General features: G+C 32.3%; 1 protein-coding gene across 3 annotated transcripts in view; it reads left to right on the top strand.

The window, feature by feature from the left end:
* Window positions 1-27,828, top strand: part of LOC138125941 (probable 3',5'-cyclic phosphodiesterase pde-5) — a 179,148-nt gene that overhangs the window by 128,014 nt on the left and 23,306 nt on the right. Inside the window, exon 1 of one of the 3 annotated variants that reach the window (XM_069041536.1) lies at window positions 22,682-22,854. The exons of the other annotated variants lie outside the window; for them this stretch is intronic. Within the exon in view, the coding sequence (XP_068897637.1) occupies window positions 22,797-22,854 (58 nt within the window). The 5' untranslated portion in view covers window positions 22,682-22,796. Of the gene's footprint in view, window positions 1-22,681; window positions 22,855-27,828 lie in introns of those variants that run through there. 3 annotated transcript variants of the gene reach the window in all.

Genomic DNA, 27,828 nt, shown 5'->3' with positions numbered 1-27,828 from the left:
TATTACACTATAAGTGATGAAAGTGCCTGATTTTTCAACGAGCAAAATAACATGATATACCCTCGAGCGCCAGCGAGTGAGGACAGTATTGCGAGTTGAAAAATCGCACTTTGATCACGAATTGTGTATACTATTTTTTCCAACATCGCTTATGAAAATGAATCTCAATTTTAAATTTCTTTATAATTATTTTACTCCCCTATTTTTTTAATATTCCGGATCTGGAGTTTCAATTAATGCAAATAACAGTGTTTTAAATTTTTATATTAATAAGTAGGTAGTAGATTGTTAAATAAATGATATTTGCTTGGAAAGATTTCGAAAAAAAGATTTGCAGTTATACAGTCTCGTCTGAAGATTTGTTTTTTTGTTCGACACTGTCAGGAATTTGAGAATTTTCTCCTATGTGAACGGATTTTGATAAATGTCACCACTTGTCAAAATGAAACGTCAAGCTAATTTCAAAGATTTTAAGCAATTTGGAGCCTTTAAGGGGCTTGTCGAACAAAAAAACGTTGTATTCAACTCATTCTTGTGTCAATTGGGCTTTTTTGGCACTCGTGGGCCTTTAAAACGTTCTTTTCACTCGCGTTGTAAACTGGCCTACTCGTGAGAAAAAACCCCAATTTACACAAGAACTCGTCAAATAAACTACTATTATAATCTATCAAAGTGGCAAAGAATGTATACGGGAATATGTACATGTCGAAATTGTGGTCTCGTTCTTACTCTTAATCTCTAATTTAAAATAACTAGAACTAGAATGTGAATAGGTCGTTGTCAGTAATTCATATAATAAGTTTCAAGAATTATCTCGATAATAGCAAGGTAACTAACCATAACTAGTTCTAGTCTTAGAAATGAAATATTTATTTGTTTATCAAGCGTAGGCTGAACAGCGCCGTAATTTACATTCTGTAAATTTTTAAATTAGATAAGGAAATATAATGTATCACTAAACTAAAAACGTACCGTTACTCCTTGCAAGACATTCTTTTTGCATATTTTCATAATTTACTAAGGCCCGGTTTATTCACCTTCAAGTAACTTTATTTGAACGGTAATTACCATGGATCTACCAATAGCAGACTCTAAATCATAGCAACTACTGGCCAGATAAATTTACTTGAAGGTGAATAAACCGGGCCTTAATATTGTAAAATACATTATTCAATCGTAGATTCACGTTTTCAGTTGATTCATCTTGTATAGATAGTTACTGCAACAATCACATTATCAGGCCTGAGACTGCTTTATTTTTTTTTACTCAACGTTAGCATTTATAACGTTACTCCAAACGCCTACCAAACTTTTAGATTAACTACACACGGGTTTTTAAGGCATCAGATCCACAATTGTATATACAGGTGATCTTTAAAAATTCCAAAATGATCTAACAACTTTATTTCTTGTCTAATTTCAATAATGATATATCAAATGAAAGGGTGTCTGAGACCGTAAAATGACATACATTTTTTTTTTTAAGAAGTAATGTAAGTGAGGTGATGTTTAATTTTCTTATTTTAAATTGTGATATGTTTTTTTTAATTTATTTTTAAATACATACATTATTTTTTTAAATCTTGCTGTATAATAATTATTTTTTACTTTAATTTTTTTAATTTTAGAAAAAAATCCGACTATTCGTAACGTAACGATACATTGTAGCAAAAAATCAAGTGGCTTCAAATGTCACTGTCAACTAAAGGAGTTTTGTTCATTGCTATTAAATGGTTTTGTCTACATTCCAATTAAGCGGATTTTAAGTGAATACACCGACGGCGACGATACGAGAATACATAAAATAACGGATGGTCCCAATCTACAAATAATTCTCTAGGTTGTACGCAAATAAAGTTGAATAAATTTGAGTTCACGCATGGTGCTTATTTTTCAGCAAAAAGTATATACACTGTGCCCAATTATTTGCGAATTTGTAAGAGAGCTTGCTTACAGTGGGCCACATAGCCCTAGTTAGGGCTTTTCGTTTTTACGAAGCGCCTCACTGGTATACGCGGGGCCAACGTCCATGAGAAACCGTTCGCAAAGAGAGCCAAAATAAAGTTATTTAGAAAATTATTGTATATATGTATTAAATTAAAAAAACAACAGAACAACAACAAGGCGAATAGCTGCCTGTGTATTCTTACCACTCTCAAAATAAGCTTCTAGCATGTCGGTCATTTAACCAAAAATGTCCATTTTTACTCAATGTTATGAGTTATGACAAATGCAATTTTTTAGTCTAACCACTTGTCAGATTACTTGCGCAACAACTGCTCCAGCTTTAGATTTTAGTTGTTTTCTCATTAGAATGTTTCCCTCAAGTATTAGGTATGTTGAAAATTATTACTTCTACTTCTACTATTCAAAAAAATATATTTTTTTGCAATCGTACTGTAATGAACACTTTACTTTAATAATTTTCCACCTGGAAAGCTCCATTTTACCGGACTAGTCCACTGGGTGTGTTTTTACCGGACTAGTCCTGTAGAACAAGAAATTGAACTTGGAGTTTTAGATTTATTTATGATATACATTAAGTGTACAATTATATGCCGTTATCAGTGAACATTTAGGTATTACATTATTTTCAACATTAATTACATGAGTCGCTTCTTCTAGGTGAACGAGTTTCCTGCTTCCGGACGTAGTAGTATTCTCTTCCTGGTTCTGTATTTTTTTCGCGATGTTAATTTTATTCTGAATGGAATTTTCTATGTATCCCTCCGCCACTGATGTAGACTTCCACCCTCCGATGTACACTAGCACTACTTCTTCAGTTATCTGTTTCACTTTTTTCCTGTTACACCGTGCTTCAAATTCCCGGAAATCTTTTTCATACCTTTTCCGCGACACAGAAGGTAGCAAATTGTCACAATACGCTCTAGCGGCCTCGTTAATCTTATTTTCACAGTCAAAATTACTATCATCACTCATTTTCAATCCGAAATTCACGAAAAATTGCAAACACGAACGTTGTTTTTACAGGTATCGCGACAAAAGCGCGCCGCAAAAAGAGCGCGCGACAAAAGAGCGTGCGACATAAGAGCGCGGCGACATAAGAGCGCGGCGACATAAGAGCGCGACGACATAAGAGCGCGGCGACAAAAGAGCGTGACCACAAAAGAAGGTAAATACAGGTTGCCTTTGCCTTTGCCTTTCTTAAGGCAATAATTAATTTCCATATTGAAGGTTTTGAAGAAGTCAAACCTTGTGCAAATGAAAATTTTCCTTACCCTTTAGTTATACTAAGACTTGGCGCGACCTTGACGCGACCTTGAAACACAACAAGAGAGAAAAAAAAGGCATTTGCACAAGGTTTGAATGGTGGGACACGATCTAGGAGGACGCCCTGAGGCTGTCTAGCCAGAAAAAACGCGAAAATTCCAGAAGTAGTTAAAGTGAACAATTACCAAATAATCCTGTACATTTTGTATTGGCACAAATGTCAATGCTGGCAGGTGACATGAGTGCAAATTCAGGATTTGCAGCATAAGATGCTTGGAGTCCTGCAGATTGGACATGCCGATAAATTGCCTGCGAAAAATGGAAAAAGCAACCTTGCAACCTCGAATTTGGAAATTCCTCCGTAAATACATTGACTGCTGCTTTTTCAAAATCCTGTCTTGTCACAGTGTTTATTTGTCTCACGCTATTTTGTCGCGGCGCTCTTTTGTCGTGGCGCTCTTTTGTCGCTGCACTCTTTTGTCGCTGCGCTCATATTGCGGCTCTCTTTTGTCGCGCGCTCATTTGTCGCGCGCTCAAATGTCGTAGATTCGTTTTTACAAATTGAAAAATGTTTGTTGACTGGTTGCTAAGGTAACACACGGGCAATATTATTACTTCAAAGCCACCGCAGTTTTAACGATACATTCTTTAGATAAAAGTGAAAAATTCACGATTGCAAAAAAAAAGTTGTACGCACCACGTCCAGAAAGTGCTTTTACTGGCCTCGTAAGCTACCAGGACTCGTCTACGACTCGTCCTGGTATTTGCTTACTCATCCAGTAAAATCTAACTTTCCGGACTTGTCACGTAAATAATTATTTTATACAGCAATGTTTAGAAAAATATTAGAGACTTATTGCAAAACAGGGCAATTAACGTGTACCCTATTACGGTCGATGTTAGTATGGGTAAGGTTGACAAAATAGTGTTGTTCTAAATGCCATTTATTGCAAAAATATATTAGAGTAGGTAATAGGTACGCTATTTGCAGATTTTTGTTAGGTACTCTGGTCATTCAACTGATGTACAGGGTTATTCTAAATGATTGTAGTCGAAGTAGGCGGGAAAACTGAATGTAAAATTTATGGTTGCCGCTCCACATAAAAAATACATCAAAATGATGTGAATAAGTGAGTACCTACACACCGTTCACACACGGGAGTTAAATTGGGTGCAAAACAACTCAATATCTTTAAAATTGATTGCAAAACAACTCAATATTTCTGGATTCAATCGTTAATTTAACAAAAATAAATAAAAACCTTATCACCCCACTTTTCACCTAAAAAATGACAGTGACAGCGACAAAATGACAGTTCACATGAAAGCGGCAAACATGTAATAACATAGGCAATCAATAGGCAATCATTTAGAATAACCCTGTATATAATTTATAGTCTTTTAGAAGCCATGTTATTTAATACTTTATTTATGAAATTGGACAATAAATAAAGGTGCTACAGGGTTTTGGGACTTCTAAAAATCATCCTGTATAATATTTGTATTCCGTTTACAAAAGTAGATTTGAATTTCTTTGTCCTCAACAGTTCAACTACGATATCTGAACAAACAATTTCAACTGTATTCAACACAAAGTCGTGTGGTTGGGAACCTCTAAACACCATTTCAGGAACAGCAGTGAACAAATTGTCACGGTCAGTGGCATTTCATTTACAATAAATATAACATATAGCACAAAAGAAAAACGGGAGAGAGATTGTACAAACGTAATTACAATCTCCACACGAATAAGAGCAAATATCTAGAGATAATACGGGGTGATCAAGAAGGACTGTTTAAGTTGGTAACACTGGATCGTATTTTAAATCGTATAACAGGAGTAACTTCCGGTTGTTGGTGGCTTGTCGTTGTTAATGCTATACCTATATCAGATATTTGTCAAATAAACCAACAAAACATATCCAGTTGCAGTGTTATAAATAACCGAATTAAAAAGTTTTCTTAATTGTACTGCCAACTTAAACAGTCCTTCTTGATCACCCGGTATTTTAAATAACGTATTTACAATTCGAATTTTATTGCGTGACAAGTGCCAATATACAAATTTAAATGTTACTGTTCAAACTGAGTGCATTATTGAAAAAAATAATCAATAAGGTGCATAAGTAAATCACCTAAAGCGTATAGTAAAATTTTGTATACTCAGCGCATATGATATTTACTTCTTTTCTAAACATTTCCGAAAATAATGTTAACATTTGCATTATGGGATTAACCTCCAATTTCATAATCAGCCTAAAGTTACTGTAACATTAAAGTTCATCCTTTTACCATAGAAACATATTGTTGCAACAATCCATTAAAGTCACGTTAAGATAAAGTCGACTTTAAGTTTATTATGAAAACTGAAACTTACTTAAAAGATAATACAATAATACAAATCATTAAAAATTTAAATAAAGGAGAATTTTATAAATATTTAGGTATTAATCAATCAAATCATATTCAACACTCAATTATAAAAGAAAATTTAGAAAAGCAATTTTATTTAAGAATTAAATCTATTTTAAAATGAAAATTAAACGGTAATAATTTAATTAAAGCAGTTAATACATATGCTGTTCCATTACTGACCTATTCTTTCGGTGTTATAAAATGGTCCAAAACTAATTTACAGAACATAAACATTAAAACTAGAGTTCTTTTTACTAAATTTAGTAAACACCATCCTAAATCTGCTATTGAAAGATTTAATTTACCACGCGAAAACGGTGGTAGGGGTTTTTCAAATCTAGAAATACTGCTAAAAAATCAAATTGCTTCACTAAAAAATTATTTCCTCAATAGAGCTCGTGATAACACCTTTTTCAATGCTTTGGTTTCAGCCGATAAAGGCTACACACCTTTAAATTTAAGTGATAATATAATTTCAGACATTGTTAAGCCAAATATACCTGACACAATAGCAAATATAAAACAGAAGTCTTTACATGGGAGATACTTTAAAGAACTGGAACAACCAGAAGTTAATATTCAGGCCTCTCATGCATGGCTTAAGAAATCAAATATTCACCCTGAGACGGAGGGTTTTATATTTGCAATACAAGATCGTGTTATAAATACAAGAAATTATAAAAAACACATATGCGGTTTACAATCGATAATTGATAAATGTAGGATTTGCGGAACTGAAGGGGAAACAATTGAACACATTATTTCTTCTTGCACCGTTTTGGCTCAAAGCGAATATAAAAAACGACACGATATATTCGCTAAAATTATACACATGAATTTAGCTGTTAAATTCAATTTATTAAAGAATACACAACCACATTATAGTTATACACCAGAAAGTTGTTTGGAAAATGACAGTTACAAGTTATATTTTGATAGAACAATTTTAACTGACATTCATATTAAGCATAACAGACCAGACATTATAATTTTAAATAAACAACAAAAGCAAGCATATCTTTTAGATATAGCTGTTCCAAATTCACATAATATAACACAGACATATAACACAAAAATTAATAAATATTTAGAGCTGTCCGTTGCTATGAGAAATCTTTGGTGTTTAGAAAAAATTTCGATTTTACCACTTGTAATTTCAGCAACGGGAATAGTACCGCAATCTCTTTTTAAAAATTTAAAAATTCTGGATTTAGATAACACATTGCTAGTTGAAATTCAAAAAGGTATATTATTATACTCATGTCACATCGTGAGGAAGTTCCTTAACATTGACACAGAACATAATACACAACAAAGTCATAATGCGGAGGCGAGACGCCGGTAATTATGTTGATAAGCACTGCACTATTACTTGATAGTAATATCCGTAATAGTGTATGTACCTACTCCGGCAAAATTGCCGTGCCGCCGGGTGGAGGTGGGATAATTGAATATTTTAACTGAAATTCATATTAAGCATAACAGACCAGACATTACTATTTTAAATAAACAACAAAAACAAGCATATCTTTTAGATATAGTTGTTCCAAATTCACATAATACATACCGGGACATTTTTTTAACTCTGAACATAGTCCATACTTATTCCCTATGTTCAATTTTAAAAAACACAGATCAATGCATTGTGAGTTGCTATGCAACCAACTATACCGAACACCTGAGATTTTGAAATAATGTTAAAAATTGCACCGATTGATGAAATTGGTCTATCATATGTTGCATTGGAAATGTCACGCACATTTCTAATGCTCTGATTGGCATAGAATAATTGCATTATGTGTATTTCTTCTTCAAACAACTTGACCATTTTATTGAACTGTCAAGTACTTATTTTCGTTACCTTCGTTACGTGATTACATACATGCATTGACCTGTGTTTTTTAAAACTGAACATATTATTATACTCATGTCATATCGCGAGGAAGTTCCTTAACATTCACATAGAACATAATATAAAAACACAACAAAGTCAAAATGTGGAGGCGAAACGCCGGTAATTATGTTGATTAGCACTGCACTATTACTTGATAGTACTATCCGTAATCGTGCAAATAATAGTAATTGTTACCGTCGGTGCTTTGTGGGACCCTCGGGCTTCGCCTTCGGGGTCCAAACTGCACTTCGCGCAAAAAAACAAATTACATAATTCGAAATAAATATGTATCATAAAAGGTTGAATTGGCTATGGTTTTTTACCCAAGGGCACGATACACTTACAACGGTATGACAAGTAGCTGTGCGAGAACTGGCCAGCACTGCGCATGACGTCATGTGCGAGGCACTTATAAAGGAGCTTATGGCTGGTATCATTGTATTTCATGAAAATTGGTAGTAAAAATAAGATTAATAGACTTTTATACATATTAAATTGTATGTATGTACTATTATAAATACACTGACCGGCACAAAAAACGACTCACCTCGCGACTCACTTTGAATTTTTTATTGTTGTTATTTGTCTTTGAATTTTTTTTTGGTATCATGTTGTATTGGTAGGTGCTATTTAAATTATTCTTTGCCAAAGAATATCCGACAAACAAAACATTAAACATAGGAAATAAGATTTTAATGAAAAATGATGTTATTTTTTAGAAAAAAAAAATGTACGTTATAAAAAATTGTCAAAATTTTAACAGTATTTTGAATTAGTATCTTGTATTGTCAAATTAAAAATTTTAACAGGTAAAACAACCGACAAAAACACAACATGGAAGTAGCGCAAACTTTTCAATAATTTATTTAAACAAAACAATTCGGTTGCCATGGTGACCATAGCACTCCCCATCATTGAAAATATCCCAATTTAACTATGTATTATAAAAAAAAAATAAGCACAAATATAATTACCTAAATTTTATTAAAAGTAAATTATTACTTTTTGAATTATTCCAATTTTAACAGCGAAAAATTACCGAGATTTACTACGAATACAGTTAGGAACTTTTCTAGTAATTCTTAAGTCCATAAAGGGCATATATATATATATTACTACATAAATGGTACCATAAACAGTCCATATCAACCTCTTTTGTGGATCGCCCAATTTAATAATAAATCATGGCAGAATTCTGCACTTTAACATCAAATTCCATTTATTTCAAAAACCGGTAATGTTTTCATGATCTCAATGACACTAAATTTTTCCTACATGTTTGAAAGGACTTTCAGTGAAAAATTGTGTAAATTAATGTACTTACATAGCTGTTATTGAATTAAACCGAAATATTTACCTGTTTCAGTAAAAAATTTGAAATTTTTACAAAATGTTCTACAGCGATACATAATCATTCCTGAATTTTTTGAGAATTTTAAATCAATTAGAAGTAGGTGTTTTCCATCAATGCAATAACCAGTTAAAAGAACTCATGGGCTCTTGCCTCGCATATGACGTCAGACAGGACGTTCGGATGCGCGCTGGCATACCGTTGTAAGTGTATCGTGCCCAAGGGGAAAAAAGATGACTAAAAGCTTGAGTTGGCTATGGTTTTTTGCCCAAGGGGAAAAAGACCCGGTTTACTCCATACAATCAGGGAGTAAAGTTGCTCATTATATACAGGTCGTACTTACAAAATAGTATATTATACACCAAGGTGAAGAAGTTCAAGATTATAGCCAGAGCGCCAAGGCGCGGAGGATAAGGGACTTTTTCACCGTGGTTTATATACTGTTTTTTTCACTACTAGATACGTTAAAACCATTTCTGATAAAATTAAAAATTTAATTTTTAATTTTAAACTATTTTTAAACCATTTCTGATAATAATTATTAATCAAATTATTTTATCGTCTACGTTAACCAATGAAATCAACGAAAATCTTTCGTTGCTAAGTGACGGCTGTTCATTATTGACCTTGGTGAATAATGAAAATTATTATTAACCTATGGAGAGAAATTTTACTTCTGGGGTCGGTTCGAGAGTCAATAATGAAGCCTTCTGAGACTAGTAGTGGAAAAAATTTATTTTTTACAGCTTTATTATTTTTTTCTCAAAAATTTCCTTATGTAAGAATTAAAAAAAGGGAGGTTTCCATTAAAAAAAAAATATCGATGACGTCATCACTCGAAAACAAATGACTGCTTGGAATTTTATTTGTTATTAAAATATGGATTTTTATAATCTAAAATTGACCCGTCCAAAGATTTTTTTTGAAAAAAATTTTGTTTAATTTTTAATGAATTTATTCCATACTTTCGCTGCTCACTGTATATAAAAAATTATTATTTATTACAATGCGATAACGCATTTTTGAATTGTCGTAAAATTAGATCACTGATATTTGACAAATGCAAATACAATAACAGGTTTAGTGGATTTCGAATTTTTTCACTAAATGTCGGTGAAACAATGTTGCCAGACTGTGGTAGGTCATTCCATAGCACACTATCTCTGGTCAGTGTCATTGCCTGTTAAATACAGATCGCCTTGATAAAACAATATTTAGCCTTGTGTAAAAAAATAACAGTAGCTTTTGGAACAAATGACGACCACCAAGCGAGAAGCTATCGTGTGTTCCAATAAAAACTCACTCGCAGTATGCCATGACTATAGAGATAAATAGACTGGTCGTGTCGATTTTAGGATCATTGGAAGTAGTTCATTTGTTACTTATAAATTTTCATCATATTGTGAGTTGTGACAGATAACCTATAAATTTACTTTAGTAGTTCATTTCATATCTGGTACTAAGACATACTTCATTTTTGTCATGGCTTGCTGCGAGTGAGTTTTTTGTGGAACACACGATACCAAAATGCATTGCGTTACAATGTAATAACAGAACTAAATTAAGTTATCTGGAAAAATAAATGACAAATAATAACATAATATGTGATTGCGTAGAGATGCCGCCGCTTTGTTTTTTACTTTTTTTGTATTTTTGGTATGTACGAGTAAGTGTCTACCTACTTGTAATACATTGTTGTTTTCAAAATAAAAATCTCTATCAGAATTACTAAAAAAAAGTATGTGTTCGAATTTGAAAAAAAATATTTTTACAGTTTAGCCTTGAAGCCCTTGGGGCTATACGTGGATTTATTAGGCCATTTTGTAGCCTATTCAACCATTTAATTTGGTGTATAGATAATTAAAATCTGATAAATAACAGAGCTATGGACTCGTCTTTTTTTAGGGACACCGTATAAACTAAAGTAAATAAAATAAGTAAAGGTAAAATCAAAACGAAACATGACAGGGCGGAACTTAGAATGCGCGCTCTCTAATTTACCGCTGGCAGAGGCGTATCATACAATCATCAATTTAGGGGCAAAAACATTTATAGTACTCCCAAAACTCTAACTTTTTATGATAGGCAATATTAATAACGAGGGGATTAGTATTTGACACCTCCTAGTGAGAAGAGGAGCACTTCGTCCAAGAGAGACTACCTGGTACCGTCTGCCCTCGTTCTAAATCCAAAGCTTCCAGGGTAAAGACCCACCCTTAAAGGTCTGTTTATTTACGGGCATTTCCTAATTCTTTGTTAAGCTGTTTATAAATGTATTCCAACTTTAAAAAAACGATGCTTGGCCATGACAATCTGACAGATTCCATCCTGTATTTCTGAAGAAAAGTTTGATTAGGAATTTTGAAAATTTTAAATTCACAATATTGCCATACTTATGTTCCGCTTTTTTGCGAATCGATTGAAACTGTATTAAAAGGAATGAACAGAGAACCAAGCATTTTTTTATTAAAAATAGCAACTGAAGAAAAAAGACAAATCAAAAAATCAAGAAGTACACATCCTGGTGGAGCCTTTAGTCGTTGAATGAGTTTCAAGTAGGCTTTCTTTAATTTAACAAGCAGAAAACGGATAAGTTCTTATCCAAAATGAAATCAATTTTTTTTAAAAGACATTTAAACTTTAAGCTCCTCCATTATTTCATCTTCAGAATCATCTTCATCATTATATTCCGAATCAAAATTTTGACGGGTTTTTGTTCACAAAGATTTTTTATATCATTAACAATTTTGTATTTAAACCCCATTGATTTTAATATTCTGTATAAAGTAGTTCGGCCTCCTCTAAATTCTAATAAATTCTTCGCTGTTTCCAGTAGAGTGTCTAAAGTAAAAAATTCGTTTTTGCTACTTAGGGCAACGAATAATTTCGATTTCTTTAAAAAAAAAGATTCCACTTTTCTGATTTTCCTCTTTTTGTAGTCCTAGTATCCTCCAGAGTCTTTTTTGTAATTATGCAATATATGTAGGTATAACAGATCTTCCCACCTATAAATTAATTAAACAGTTTAGGATTTAATCGAATATAAATGCACTGTTCTCACATTGAAGATATCCATCAATCTGTTAAGAACCGCATCATTCTTAAGTCGGCCTTACACCAAGGCAACAATTGGCAATATGTTGCTTACAACATTTTTTAGTAATGTAAGGCCGCCTTTAGATCGGGCCTATCTCGTTTAAAATGTGTGTAGCACTTCAACATACTATGTTTTGTCTCAAAAGACACAACTTTTGGCATTATGCACTTGTAGTATAGTTTTCCCATTTATAATTTGGTTTTATGGCAGTCCAATTGTAATTATTAGGGGCTGGGGTTGTGGTTTTGGCAATAGTGAAGATATTGTAACCTGGTCAGACAACAGACCTTCTTTTACAGTCCTAGGATTTATGGCGGTAGTTGCCTATTGTCAGGGTATTTAACTCCCTGACAACAGGGCTGGTAGTAAAACCAAATTAGAAATGGGAACACATAAACCCTTTAAATTATTACTTTGTGTTGTCTAATTTAAAATAAATTAGAAAAACGTCAAAATGACATTTATTGATAACTTTATTTACTTTTTGTTTTAGAATCTTGCAACATAGCATTTCAAATTTAGTTAAAAAAGATTTACAACCAAAACAAAATGAAATATAACTAAAATATGTACTACTTTCCTCAGTACTGCCAATTTAACAAAATTAAAGCATGGCAACCTATTGTTTTTTTAAAGATGGAATAGATTATAACTTCATAACGATATTGCCTATCATAAAACGTTAGAGTTCTGGGAGTACTATACCTTGCGTACATTAGTAAGCATAACTTTACATACATTTTATTTATAAACAAAATGTGATTTTTTTAAAATAAAAAATTAGCCAAAACACAATTTTCTTCATCTGATGAAAGACATTCTACACCGAGGTCATCGACTTTTGTTGATAAAACCTCTAATAGAATAATGAAATCTATCTTTATCTTCAGAACATTCCCCTAAACGTAAACAAAAGAAAATTTTAGACTCCGCCACTATCATATACTCGTACGTAAGCTGGATTCAACTGATCTGCAAATCCCACATTCGTCTTCTGCGCAAACCACGTGATGTCATGTTTCGTTTTGACTTTACCTCTATGTATAAATAAACTTATGAAAACCTCTCCGTAAATTCGGAATGCACGAGTTTGATTATAGTATATTAAAAGACAAGTTTCATAAGACCAGTCTTGAAGCACGAATTTAAGATTAAAAAACGAGTGGCGTAGCCACGAGTTATTTTAAAGAATGAGTGTTTCAGGGTCTTATGAAACGAGTTTTTTATACAATTTTTTGTAATTTGCCCTTTTTAAGTCGTTTTTAAACAAAAATGTTCACTTTCCTCGATTTAGGGATTTTTGTGGCGGTTGGTAATATTAAAAGTGAAAATTTGATCAAGTCTTCAAAGTCGCCTTTTGTTTTATCCAAATTCTGTCACAAAACACGAATATGGAATGGCTTTCATGTGCGCCCGCTGAAATACGTGAAATTGCCAAAAATACGGTCGCGAATTTGTTGCCTGATAAATCCTGATAAATAATTCTTTGCACATTTTGTAATTTAAACTGACACGTATGACGGATCAAGCTTTGCCAACCTAAAAATTTTCGTAAAATGTTCCGTGAAATAATGGCTATAAGGACATCCCAGATGATGACGTCGCGTTCGTTAATATGTCTATTAGAGAATCAAAATGGAGGCAAATTACAAAAAATAGGTATTGTGTAACAATAAGAAAATGCATCAATAATGGAGAAATAAAAAGTTCAATAAATACATATTTGATCAAATAATAATATTGATTTTTTTGCTTTAATAGACAAAAAATTAATAACTCCAGAGGCATAACTAGGAGCAAATAACTTTTTTTGTTCGACACTGTCAGAATTTGAGAATTTTCTCCTATGTGAACGGATTTTGATAAATGTCACAACTTGTCAAAACGAAACGTCAAGCTAATTTTAAAGGTTTTAAGCGATTTGGAGCCTTTAAGCGGCTCGTCGAACAAAAAAACGTTGTATTCAACTCGTTTCACTCGCGTTTTAAAATGGCCCACGCGTGCCAAAAAAGGCCCAATTTACACACAAACTCGTCAAATAAACTACTATTATATGAAAACGCTAAAAAAATCACCTATCAGAGTTAACAACAATTTGTATTAAAATTCACATTACAGAGAAAAATGTCTTAAAATATGTATTTATAATAATTCGATGTCCAACGTAAAATTAGCTGTGGTAATAATTTTGGACGCTTTAACTACTGACCTTATTTATAAAGAAGAATCTCTAAATAAAGCAATATTTGTTCAAATTACATCGTATGGAACTTATATAATGTGTAATAACAATAAAAATTATACTACGCCATGCATTAAATTAATATCTTTTATGAATACGTTTAATGTCAATAAAGGCAGTGCGTATGAAAGACTTTATTTAGTAGGAAGGTTACTTTACTGTACCCCCAAAACGTAGATCAATTTTTTATATTTTGTAGTCCGGTAGTCCGGTCCAAAATATAAACCCTCACAAAAAATGAAGCTTTTATTTAAGGGGTGAAATCACCTCGTGCAATTTTTTTTAAATGTTGACGGCTAACAGGCTAGACGCCCAATTAGAAGCCCTGCCTTTTCTTATTCCTCTATACACAAAAATGAAGGAACGTTTTCATCGATGTCAAACTGACATGAACTTAATTTTTCTTTATCACGTAAGAGTATTTTGGAAAAAAATGTTAAAATACGACATGCACCTAAATAAATTTTGATTTAAAATCGGTAATAATCGTAAGAAAATGAATAAGGTATACCTTTGCACAAACTCCGTTATATTTCTTTGTTGTTTCTTAAACATTGAGATAAAATTGATACGGTCTTTTGTCGACATTAAAAACTTTTTGTAAATATGTATTTATTTCGACAAGGTTTCTTTGTACAAATACCATCGACAATAAAACTATAAAAATGAATTTAAAATTGCAGCAAACATTTTTTAGTCAAAAAACTTGAGTAGTAAGGATAGATGCAAAATTTTTGTTCTAGCTCAGTTTTAACATCCAAAAAGTCTACTCTGTCCTTGTACCAGATTCAAATAAACGTCAAACAAAACATTTTTTTCTTTGAAAACTGGACGTGCTGAAATTTTTAAAATATTTTGTCAATATCAGCATCCAAAAGTCCATCATATTTTTTACTTTTTGATTTTGAGACAGGTTTTTCATTGTTGACATGTGTTATTTACTATAGCAACACCATTTGTTTCAAGGAGTGATGAAATAAATATGTATTGTAAAATAAAGTATGTAATATACTAATATGTGATCACTGATCGAAAAGAAAACAAATCAGAGCAGGAGTTGTAATTAATTAATATCGGTCATGTTGTAGCGGACCTACGCAAATAAGCGTTCAATGCTCAAACGCTCCTTTATAATAAATCATACCCATGAATTTTAGATGTTGGAATTATACTAGTTAAATTATTAAATTTAAGTAAGAATGGGTAATTTACCAGCTTTTTTGCCAAATGTCAAAGAAACGTTAATTTTAAAGCAACGCCGTTTTCGAATTCGGCAAAGTTTACGTATGTTCCCTGTAATTGTAAGCAACAATTATCTCAGAATGATTGGTAAAATACGTTTTACCATTGAAGATAAATCATTAATTATTATTAGGTATTAATTAATTAACTAATAATACATTTTCAAGAGATAGGCAACCAATAAAACGACTGTGTATAGCAAGTATACATAGGTGTACGATCAAGTTAAGATAGACATTTCGATAAACAAAAGATGACTCTTGACTTATTTTCTTTTTGGTCACTCGGTATGTATTTTGTATCGTGTTTTTTTTTTAATTTCACCGCAAAGTAGGCGTTGAAGAGTCGATTGTGAACGCACCACAGATTACAAATCATTAAAGCGAACCTCACTTTTTATGCCTCAGTTACCTAAAACAGGTCAGTCGTATGAAACAGAAACTAAACAATAATTTGAAATTTTTTTGCGGTAAATAATACAGCGTGATCAATAATGACTGAGTCTGTTGGCAATGAAACAACTGAAAAATATTGGTGTTTTTTGTTTCGTAATTGGCACTGACCGGATGTTTCAACTTGACACGACATTAAAAAAAAATTAGGTTATGTCGGTTATGTTTATGCTGTTACAAAAATGACCCTTTGATGGTAAACGTCAAATTCGCCTGTCAACTCAATCAAAGCTGACAACCGGAAGTGCGTTTAGATTACAGTGGTATAGTTTTCCCATTTATAATTTGGTTTTACTACCAGCCCTGTTGTAAGGGTGTTAAATACCCCGACAATAGGCAACTACCGCCATAAATCCTAGGACTGTAAAAGAAGGTCTGTTGTCTGACCAGGTTACAATATCTTCACTATCGCCAAAACCACAAGCCCAGCCCCTAATAATTACAATTGCACTGCCATAAAACCAAATTATAAATGGGAAAACTATACCAAAATCATTCAAATTTTCATTGTTACCAACAGATTCAGTCATTCTTGATCACATTGTAGTATATTATATTATAAGTGATAGAAATGCATCATTATACAAGAGTGAGAATTTTGACCGACGAGTGCGCTTGCGCACGAGTGGGATACTTCTCACGAATTTCATAATGGCATTTCGATCACGTGTGATATACGACGTTTTATCTTACAGGTGCAACTATTGCAAAAAATCCAAGAAATGAAGTTTCATTCAAGTAAAATGACAGCTGTCAAATTTAGTCACTTGTGAGTACTTTATGTCAAGTTAAATGGCAGCTGTCAAATTTACTCACTAGTGAGTACTTTATCTCACTTGTGATTAAAATTTGACTTCTGTCACCGAAAACAATGGTTTAAGGTGGCTCAAAAACCCCATCTGTAAGATAAAATAAATTTAATACACTCGCATTGTATGAACATTTTTTTAGGATCCTAACCCTGTTAGAAGGTATAATTAAAACAAGACGTCAAAAAAAAATTTTTGTGCAAATTTATACCTTTTTACATTCAGTTAAAAAAAGATTTTCTTTTAATTACGTTAGTGCATTTGTTTTGGTGAAAATTAAACAAATTTGCTCAAAGCAATCCCTAATTCTCAAGAATTATTTCAGCAATGTTGCTCATTTATTCAAAACAAAAGACAACAGGATCACTATTTGCACATTATTTAAAAAAATCCTTCTTCAACTGAATATAAAAAGGTACAAATTTGTTCAAAAAAATTTCTTTTTGTTGTCTTGCTTTAATTAATATTTCCTAACAGGGTTATCACAGAATCCTAAAAAACGTGCATACAATGAGAGGGCACCCCACATAAAATTTACCACAAAAAATGTGAAATTATTGGTTAGTTTCTGTTTTATACGACTGACTTATTTTAGCTGACTCATGCTCTTGATTTTTTTTCTTTAGATACCTTTTTGTTTTTTTTTTTTTTTAATCACATGACATTAATATTATGTTCAATTAACTACCGATTACCTACTAGATCTATTACGTTTCTTGAATGTTTCCAAACGCCCCGTTTTTTTTTAAGTTAAAAGCCACTGCTACAATTGTTTTTACTTGACCATTGTTCGTTCTCGTTCTTATTACATGAAATGGACAAACAAAACATCGAGTGCGTTTCGAATTGAAAGAATCAAATTCTTTTGAGGCTTCTCTGGCAAGCCTCTAGTGTAAATTTTATTACATTGCTTTCATCGTATTTTATTTTATATCGATCCGAGCGTAGTTGGAAAATACCATTTTACTATAAGATGCTCTTTATTACTTTGTGCACTCTTTAAATGACGATCTTCATACAAGAAATTTAATTAAACTAAAACGACTTGATAATTTCGCGAAATACGAGTTTATGGCATCAGAATTTACTTGTTTACTGATGTGAAGGAACAGCATGCCGTCTGTTAATTCATATCCGAAATAAATGGAAAAATTTTAATTTAAGATTCATCACACCGTCAAATATTTCAAATTTAAATTGTTAATTGACGGTCAGTTTGTAATTATAATTTTTTCCAGTTGTAAAGAAATTCATGGTTCTGTTACGATAAAATAATAATAAAAAAATTAGAAACACACATCACAACAAATATTTCAACAGGTATTTCTTTTTTAACTGGTGCAATACAGGGTATTTGGTGTTTAAGGTAACAAACTTTTCTGAGATGCATAGCTAGGTTAAATGAACAACTTTTCTTACTGACATTTTTTTCAATTTGCTTTTTTTATTATGCTGAACTAAACGGACTAAACTCTGTTTCTACTGTTTGTAATTATTAATATGTATACTTCGTCCAGCGAGAGATTGGGAGATTTTAAATTCTATTAAGTTAACCCAACACTACAAAATGCGCTAGAATATAAATTAGATAATAATTTCAGGGCAAAAATGTTACTGCTTGAAGGACATATTTTAAATTTTACCTGCGCTAGATACATACTACTTTCTCTACGTAGAATTTAGTGATATTTATGTCAATCAATCTCTCGCTGGACAGACTATACCAAGCTAATAAAGATTTGTAAAGGAAAATGCCTTAGCTGCCGCCTTTATAATTTAGAAATCCGGTGGATCTCACACAGTAGTTCTTCAAATTGAAAAAATGATTACTAGAAAATTATAACACATACTAAAAACATTTAAAACTCTCAAATTAGTTGTTATTAGTTGTAATATTTCTACAAAACCTCAATTTTTATATTATGACATTTTCATCCTAGGTCAAAAGTCTACAATGTTGCCAGCTCTATTTTAGGTGTAAATTGCGGTGTTGGTGGTTCTTTGATTAAAAAAAAACAGATTATATAGGTGTCCCCAAAAAAAGAAGACGAGTCCACAGCTCCATTATTAATCCAAAGGTTTTTAATTATCTATACACCAAATGAAATGGTTGTGAATAGACTACAAGATGGCCCACTAAATTAACGTATAGCCCTAAGGGCTTCAAGGCTAAAATGTCAAAATATTTTTTTTCAAATGGGAACACATACTTTTTTTACTAATTCTGATTTTCATTCTGAAAACAACAATGATTCACAAGTAAAATCTCACATTAAAAAAATAACACTAACTTCAATAACGAGCACTAAGCGAGAAGCTATCAAAATGCATTGCGTTACAGTGTAATAACCAAATTAAGTTAACTGGAAAAACAAATGACAAATCTTAACAAATGGGATTGCACAGAGATGCCGCAAAATGGAGCGCCGTTTGAGCGTAGACGATAATAGCGGTTTTTTACATTTTTTTTTTTTTTTTGTATTTTTGGTATGTAAGTGTATACTTGTGATACATTGTTGTTTTCAGAATGAAAATCTCTATCAGAATTACTAAAAAAAGTCTATATGTTACGAACAAAGACGATCATTCGGCCAATAACGTTATTGGCCGGTCAATGACGATAACGGCTAGTCAAGTTGGACATTAACCATAATGACCGGCCAATAACGTTAATGTCCATGTAATTTGGGCAATGTTGATAATTCATTCATAACATAAAATAATACCAGCGCGGTGCATAAAAAAATTTGCAATTCGAAGTACCATGGATCACTCTCATGCCACAACAAAAATGAATAATTTTGAGTACTCTCAATATTATTTGAAAAATTTGTATTTTTCACTTTGTTCTAATAGTTATTTATGTATCAAGGGCATTATGAAGATGTTTATGTTCGAGGGCAACCAGTTTAAAAAGTCGAGGGGCGCCAGGCCCGAGAGTTTTTAAGGTGCCGAGAGCATAAACATCGAGTAATGCCCGTGGTGCATACTTTTTATTATTTACTTACGTTTACCAAGTAAAATTTGATAAGTGTGAATAATATTTTTTCACATAGTACCTACTTCAATACATTTGATAAATAAAAATACTAAAAGAAAACAATATACATATTGTCTAGTTTGAATAATAATCATGTAACCTACGAGTATATCAGCATTAGCCAGCCGTTTTTGACCATTATCATTAATGACCGGGCAATGGTGTTGGCGTTAGAATAAAAATGACATTTTTAATAACATTGCCCAACCACCACGGGCCATAACGTCAACGTCCGGTCATTATCAATAATCGCCAGGAAAAATGGACATTCACGTCATTGTCCGGCCATTGTCGTCAATGTCCATTTATCGTCTTTGTCCGTAACATATATACCTACATATTTGAAAAAAAATATTTTGACAGTTTAGCCTTGAAGCGTTTAGGGCTATACGTGAATCTATTAGGTCTTTTTGTAGCCTACTCGCAACCATTTAATTTGGTGTATAAATCATTAAAATCGTCGGATAAATAAGGGAGTGATATACTCGTCTTTTTTGGGGACACGTGTATATAACTTTTCGACCAATGGTTCCTGAGAAACTTAATTGTAAAAGTAAAAACAAGGTGACAGCGACATTCCAATATTCAGTATCTTGATATGAACCCAATTAAAACAACAAATTAGAAAGACGTCCATAATGCATATTTTTAGAAAAATACATAATTAAATTATTCCAAATTTTTGGCTAACTTTCTGAACTAATAATTAAAAGATACGTGTATTAATTTTATAAACGTAGAAACTCATCTTGAAATGAGTTTTTGTGATATAATTATTTAACAAAAGAAAACATTTGATTATAAATTATAATTTAATTAATTATAAACGGCAGCTTATAATCTGAGAATTCAGAAAGTTATTCCATAAAGTTTATACCGATAAACTTAAGCAAAATGTTTTTATTCGGAATCTTATTGTAATATGCACATTCCTAACCTTATACGAGGGCGGAAAGTTAACCATTCCTGTTTACCTTTACTTCCCTCTATTGGTCAGTAATAGCCCACTTTCCGCCCTTTTTATAAGGTTTTTCCAGTGGCGTACTTACTGAAAGTCGAAAACAGTAGAAATGAAACTGGATCAAATCAATTGATTATTTGCTAAAAATGTAATGATTTCGAATAAAATAGTGTACAATGTACAAACCTCGGTGGGAATGTGTGTTTCATTCCTGTCTCGAACATTAGTTCACCTCGGCTACGCCTTGGTAAACTATCTTAGCTCTCGACAGGAATGAAACACTTCCCACCTCGGTATGTAATCTACTATTATGAACGCATTACGTGGAATAAGCTAAAACGAATAGAGCATTTATGTCATGCTGAAAAGCAAAAGCCAAAAGGAAGAGGCGAGAGAATAAGGTTGAAATTTTAGACTAAAATGGATAAATGAGGTTGTGGAATTAATTATCTGCCTTGAAATAATAATTTCCGAAAACACTGTCAATTCTGATCCGTAACATTATTTTCTTTCTAAAAGATTTACAGTGTATCGTCAAATTAATATTATGTATTTATATTTACCCTTTAACTACGGCGCGGCGGTCGTAATTTTAGGTACTCTCTTTTTGTAAAATTGTAAAATTAATTATTGTTAAATATGAGTGGTTCTAAATTTTGTTGGCGTCTTCATTAATTAATTCATTTATTTTTCAAACTTACTTCTCGACTCGTGAAAAATGGAACAAACATCTCCATACCGTTTCATTTGCAACCTGTAGAATTTACTTTACAAGATATGAAAGAGATTTATTACAAGTTTCGCAAGTTTTATGTAAAATAACATCGGATTGTTGACTTGTTAATAAAATCTCTGCATCTATAAGTTTCCCAGTAGCGGTAGGTATCGTTCATAAAACGGTTTATGTGTCGCATTGAAATATGTATTTTTTATGTGAACATAGAGGCGGAAGAAAATAAACGAGTATGTACTGGCAAATAGTCTATTGTTTTGCTTTACACACAACCAGAAACGATTACGTAACTGACTTCCAAACAATTATCCTATGTTCAGGTCTGAAGATATTTGGTCGTAAGACAAGATAACATTATAATGTACGTGTTATAATGTGTAATATACATACACCCTGCCGTCATTTATCTATTAAAAAAAAATCAAAGCAACATAAAAGTTGACAAATACTACAAGATTATGTGTGACAAACTCAGCCCCCATTTTCTTCGTTCCCATTTCGAAAATAAAATTCTGAATTAAATAATTGATGTTCTCGAAATATTTTGTTAAAATAAAATTCCGGTAAAAGCTTCAAACAATTGACATAATAATTGACTAGTAACAGTTTATCAAGTTACGTCGTGCGTTTTCGGAAATTTTGTTTTCCACAGCCATCTCTTATCTCTTTTTTAATTGGTCATATTGTATATGTATTTAAATGGTTACTATGAATCGCTGATCTTTTAAGTCGCTAGCATCGAAAATTAAGGTCGCAAAAAGTAACTAAAATAACCCCTTCTTAAATACTTATCAATCTTATCATGAAAAGTAAACCTCCCCATTTTTCTACAGTTAAGGCAGCAACCGATCGCTGACACCCCTGCGAGGCAAGGATTTCGATATCTCAAGTAATGAATTCCCTATCGGTACACTTCCCTACATCACCGACCGTTAAAACCCTCGGTATTTTATGTTGCGCTTATAGGCTTTTCGACTAATCTAGAGTGCTTAGACGAAACAACAAAACAAATTCATATATTTCCTCATAAAAGGGAATTGTTGATAATAACGGCAGAACGTTCAAGTTGACGTCACTAATTAATAGCCCACTATTTTTGCTTCGAGACTTAATGATCGATTCAAACGACATTTCTTACGTTTCCTGGTGGAGAAGGAACGGAGGTGGTTAGAACAAAAACGTCGATTTGAAATTTTTGAGAGCAGAAGCGCACACGCATGTTTTAGTTAATCTCCCGCTTATCAAGATAGCAGGCGACGCTTTCGGCAACGTCAGTATCTCAAAGTGCCATGATCCGAACGCGTCGTGCTCCAAACAAACCGCGATGACATGTGGAGTGCTCTTTCGCGAACTATTATTACTCTTTGCAGAGGACGACAACAAAAACGTAAGTTTTTATAGCGCAAAAGTTCGTCCCATTGTACACTTACTGGCATCAACAACTTTACAAATTTCATTTCGCTTTTGTTGTATCAGTAATTGTTGCATTCCCTAATATCCCAAACTGTGCATTAAACACTTCATTTAAATTTAATATGAATACACTTTCACGTGTTTACTCACATACGAAGGGATGAATTAACTCCATTATTAAATGTATTATCATAGATAGGAATAATTTTTATCAGATATTCATTTATTACTTATGATCAAGTAAATATCATAAAATAATCCAACTGAGAATTGAACAAAGGTTGCTCAACTGTACTAGCATCTCTCGACCCCACACTAAAACAGAAATTTGTTCGTCGGGACTTTTTGTAAGACTTCCGAGTGAGAAGTTTTAAAGACCTAACTTAACTGCACGCTTATTACTGCGTATTTTTTTTTTAAGTAGAGAAATTATCAAGTGACGAGTATCAAAGAACGTGGAAACTTGCCAACGGATAATAATAACTCTTAACTCCCATTCAGAGAAAGCAAACTCTCGGATATCTCTCGTTTTTCAAATTTTCTTTTGTTTAACGTGCAGCAATTTATATCCTAACCGTCGCAACATCTATCAATGTTTGTACTTTTAATGTTGTTTTTACTGCCACAATATATAAAGAACACAAGGTTTATCATTAGCTACTTTTTTGTGCGATGAAAATCCTCACAAGCTGTCAGTTGTGTCCACCAGTAAAAAAAAAAATAGGTATATAATTGTCAAGAAACAGGCTTTATGATTTTTAATAACATCTAGTAAGCCGGAGATTTTTTGAGATTTAAAATATTTTCAAACAACAACGTGTAAGATTTATTCCGTCAAGTGGAATGCGAAAGATATAGGAACGCAGTTCTGCATTATTAATGATTAATCCTGTACATCATTTCCATACGAATGCGAAAACATTTTTTTTAAATATATGCATTTATCAATACTGTTGCCGAAAATGTCTCTTTTTAAGTGCTAATGATGTCACGATTTGACAAACACCATTAATTCCCTAACACTTTGATGAAGGTTAAGCTCTTAATAATCCCGATTACATCATGGCTTATAAGTTTATACCTGTCCCAAAAATAATATTTCAAACTGTACATTCAAAAGTACTAGAATATTCTGTTCTCGTTTTTGTTATAACACATTCAATAAACAATATTTAGTATTTATGGTAGTAATTAGTGTTGTATAGATACACAAACGTCAATTTATGCCTTTACTTGGCCATGTGTACAGGAAGGATCTGTTAGTGTGAGTAACGCTTGTTGAATGCTCACCCATAAATGAAATATATTGTGAAAGTTTTCAGCTTCTTAAAAAGTTTTGTGTCGTATTATAAAAACTAATCAAATCATCACATTAGTGGGTATTATTCTGAATTTTTATCGAGTTGGCCGCTCCCAACTTCTTGATCTCTGTGTCAGGGGGCTTGTCAGACCAAACTCGGAGAGGATACTGATAATCAGCATGATGGTGTATATTATAATTGAATAGGCTAGGTTCCATGTAAGTCTGAAGATAAGTAAATGATTTTGAGACGCATAAAGCAGCAATGGCTCAGTGAAGAGTGACTTTCACTCACTCTATGTGGAATTCTTATTCAAAAAAAATCTGCGTTTGTCTTAAATTTGGTTTAAAACATATGTTTTTCATATGCAAAAACATTTAATAATATTTCAGTTTCTACGTATTTTTTGTGAATAGATAAGGCGTCTTTGACCTGACCTGACTTCAGAAAATTTACCAAAATGCATAACAATAACACTTCGTTCAGTGTAAAAGCTTCCTGGAAGTGCACGCAAGTACCTCACCATTATCTAATTGAAGGCTGTTGTGTTGAAGAATAAAATACATAAACTTTAAACTCTACCTATCATAAATGATGTCATTTTAAACATTATTAAGATGTTTGTTAGCTGTTGCCAATTATTTATTACTGACATCAATGCATGCTAATTACAAAAGGCTATTGTAGCTCTTTGCGATATTAATGCGAGGTTTAGAAAGTCCGACAGAAAGTTAAAGAGTATTAAAGTTAAATTATTGATCATTCTTAGAACAACTCTGATCAAAACTGCTATTTATAATTGTAAATATAAAATATTCGTCAACATCTTAATTAGACAGGTATATTTTTTCAAAAGTTCCATTTCAATTTAGAGTTATACATAAGATTTCATTGTTTCATTATTATCAAGATTCTAGAAGTTTAAGTATAAGCTTCAATTTATCTTCTAATTTTATGATTATCTGACATGTGATGAAATAATTTAGTAATCGCTGTCTTACAACCTGAACCATTTCATTCTACAATATTACCCATATTTTAGCGACCGCCTGTCATTTATAAGAGACGAGATGGCAAGGGAGACCTCTAATTCTGAACCTTCTACATAATTGGAACTCTAAAGATAGAAGTTGCGTGAGATCACATTTTCCAAAACATTAAAGTTTTAGTGAAAGCTCTCAAACATATTTTATAGTTACTGATGAAATATCAATCGTGTATTTTTGGAGCACTATGGTGACACAATTTACAATACGTTTGCAAAGGAAATTAAAAGCTCATCTAGACTGAACGTTTGTTAATAACCTTTAATTGATGTGTTGTATACTGTATCAGATAAAATGTTGGCAACTAAAACCAACAAATTGCTAATTGGATACAGTTCCGTGAATTTTTTTTGAAAGACGATCTTTATCGGGTATACGGGGTATTTCATGAGCGATAATGAGCCCGACGGAATCGAAAATGAAATGAAAATGAAAGTGAAAATGCAACGCACAATACATTTCCAAAGTTAACGTGGCTATTTTAAGTAGCATATTGTTTTAAAAAGAAATTTTGAATCCATGATGACTTCCTTATAATTTTATTTGTCACAACTGACAAAGTGAAAATACGACGATTAAAATGTATTCGAAGGTCCTGATTTATGGCGAAGGTATAAAAAATGTTTCTGCTGTTGCGCCTTTATGCAGATAATAAACGTTTTCCCAAAAGCTCTTCATTTTTTCAGAATTTCATTTAATCAAGCGAATAACGTTTATGTCAAAATTTACGAAACTGCACAGATACCTGTTTTATATTTTTTAAATAAAAAAAATATTCACGTTAACTTTGGAAATGTATTGTGGGTTGGTTGCATTTTAAATTCCATCGGACTTATTATCAATCGTGAAATACTCTGTATACAATGATTACTAATGCGAAACCCAGGCACAGCTCTGAACAAAAATTGAAAATCTAATTTTAGGCATTACTGAAAGCTTTTACCCCAATATGATTTCCCCTGAACACCTATAATGAACGAATTTGTTTCTTCTAGAGCTGTCGTTTCGATAACATTTGCTAACTTTAAAACAGTCACCTGACTAATATGTATTTCATCAAAAACAAAAAAATTATGTGTTTTCTAAATGTAGGTGATCTTCTACAAATTTTTGTTTAAAATACAATCTAATTATTAATCAAAATCAACTGAATTAAGTGTTTTAGTTTAGACGTAAATGGGACTTTTTAAAATAATTCAGAATGTGCTTTAATAAGAATTTCAGATTATGTATAATGGAAAGTTAATGAAGAGCATGGAGTATTAGTATTTCATAATGGCAATAAAGCTTAGCCTTCTTATAAACAACAAGTTGCAGACATGTAAAAAATATTAGTTTGACTTTTTTCCATGGTTTTCATTCACTTATAACTAGAACAGAAAGAATCGCACCATTAAATTATCCGTGACAATTGGTAAATGTGAAATGACTTTTAATCAATAATTAATTCCTTATTTATTCCCAGTGAGCTATTCTAATCGTAATTATTCCAAAAATAGTACGCAATTATGCACAGTTATAACATTAAAATAGCTAACCCAATCAAATATCTTTTTAATAGATTTTATAACTTCACAATCTGGAAGTATTTTTGATAACCTCTTCATTTATTTGAATCGATATTTTATAGCAAGAATTTCATTTCCTGAGAGTAGTTAAGGTTTTTATCACATTTTTATCGGGTTAACAGATTGCGAATTGATGGATAATAACATAAAGGGGTTTCAATAAAGGCGCCTGGTAGCCACACAAGCGCATGGTTCCCGTTACGCCTAATCAAATGAAATTTCCATATTTTGAACAACCTGTTATTATTGGTCGGGTACATTCCAGCTCCCCATGTTACGCCTAAATATTTCAATGTAGCAACATTCCAAACCCATGTTCTGTAATTGAATGAACTGAACATCAGTGTATAACAAAAATTTTAAAGTACGTTGCTTCTCACGATAAAACGTAAAACTCGAGAGCAATATTTAAGCAAAATGTTCGAAATGAGCATCAAATAATTTGATTTTACATATCTTACTTACTTAATTTTCTGTGTGAATATATAGAACCGGTAGATATGTAACTATTTACTGTATTTAGATATACGGAGTGTCCGCGCTAAAAGTGTGGATAGGTTTATCTCTGATGTCTTTAACGTTACAAATTTGAAATGCTAGAATCTGAGTCAGCACTTAGAGGGTGGTAACTTAGTGTTTCCTTCACTACTTCACCCACTGTCACGCTCACTTCAAGGTTTAGTATCGGGTGTTTTTTTAAATTTCACCTCATAGTAGGCATTTGTGAACGCACTATACAGGTTTCGGATCACGGATTAGCTGTTTAAATCTTACGTTTTACACGAGTGGTGCATTCACAATCGACTCTTCAAAAAACACCCTATATATTTCTGTTGAAAAAATGATACACTACCAAGGAAAGTTTTTAAGATATTGGTCATTGAAGTTTTAAAAAGTGAACAATTTAATCGATTAGTGTTAATTGATTGATTTCATAATAATAATTCTTGATTAAAAATATTGGGTGTTATTTAAACTTTTAAAGTTGGGGTGGTTGGGGTGGCAGAGGCTGGGATAATGACGTGACAACTGT

Source organism: Tenebrio molitor, chromosome 1 (genome assembly GCF_963966145.1).
Source record: "Tenebrio molitor chromosome 1, icTenMoli1.1, whole genome shotgun sequence".
Lineage (NCBI taxonomy): Eukaryota > Metazoa > Arthropoda > Insecta > Coleoptera > Tenebrionidae > Tenebrio > Tenebrio molitor.
This window is presented reverse-complemented; position numbering and strand designations above follow the sequence as displayed.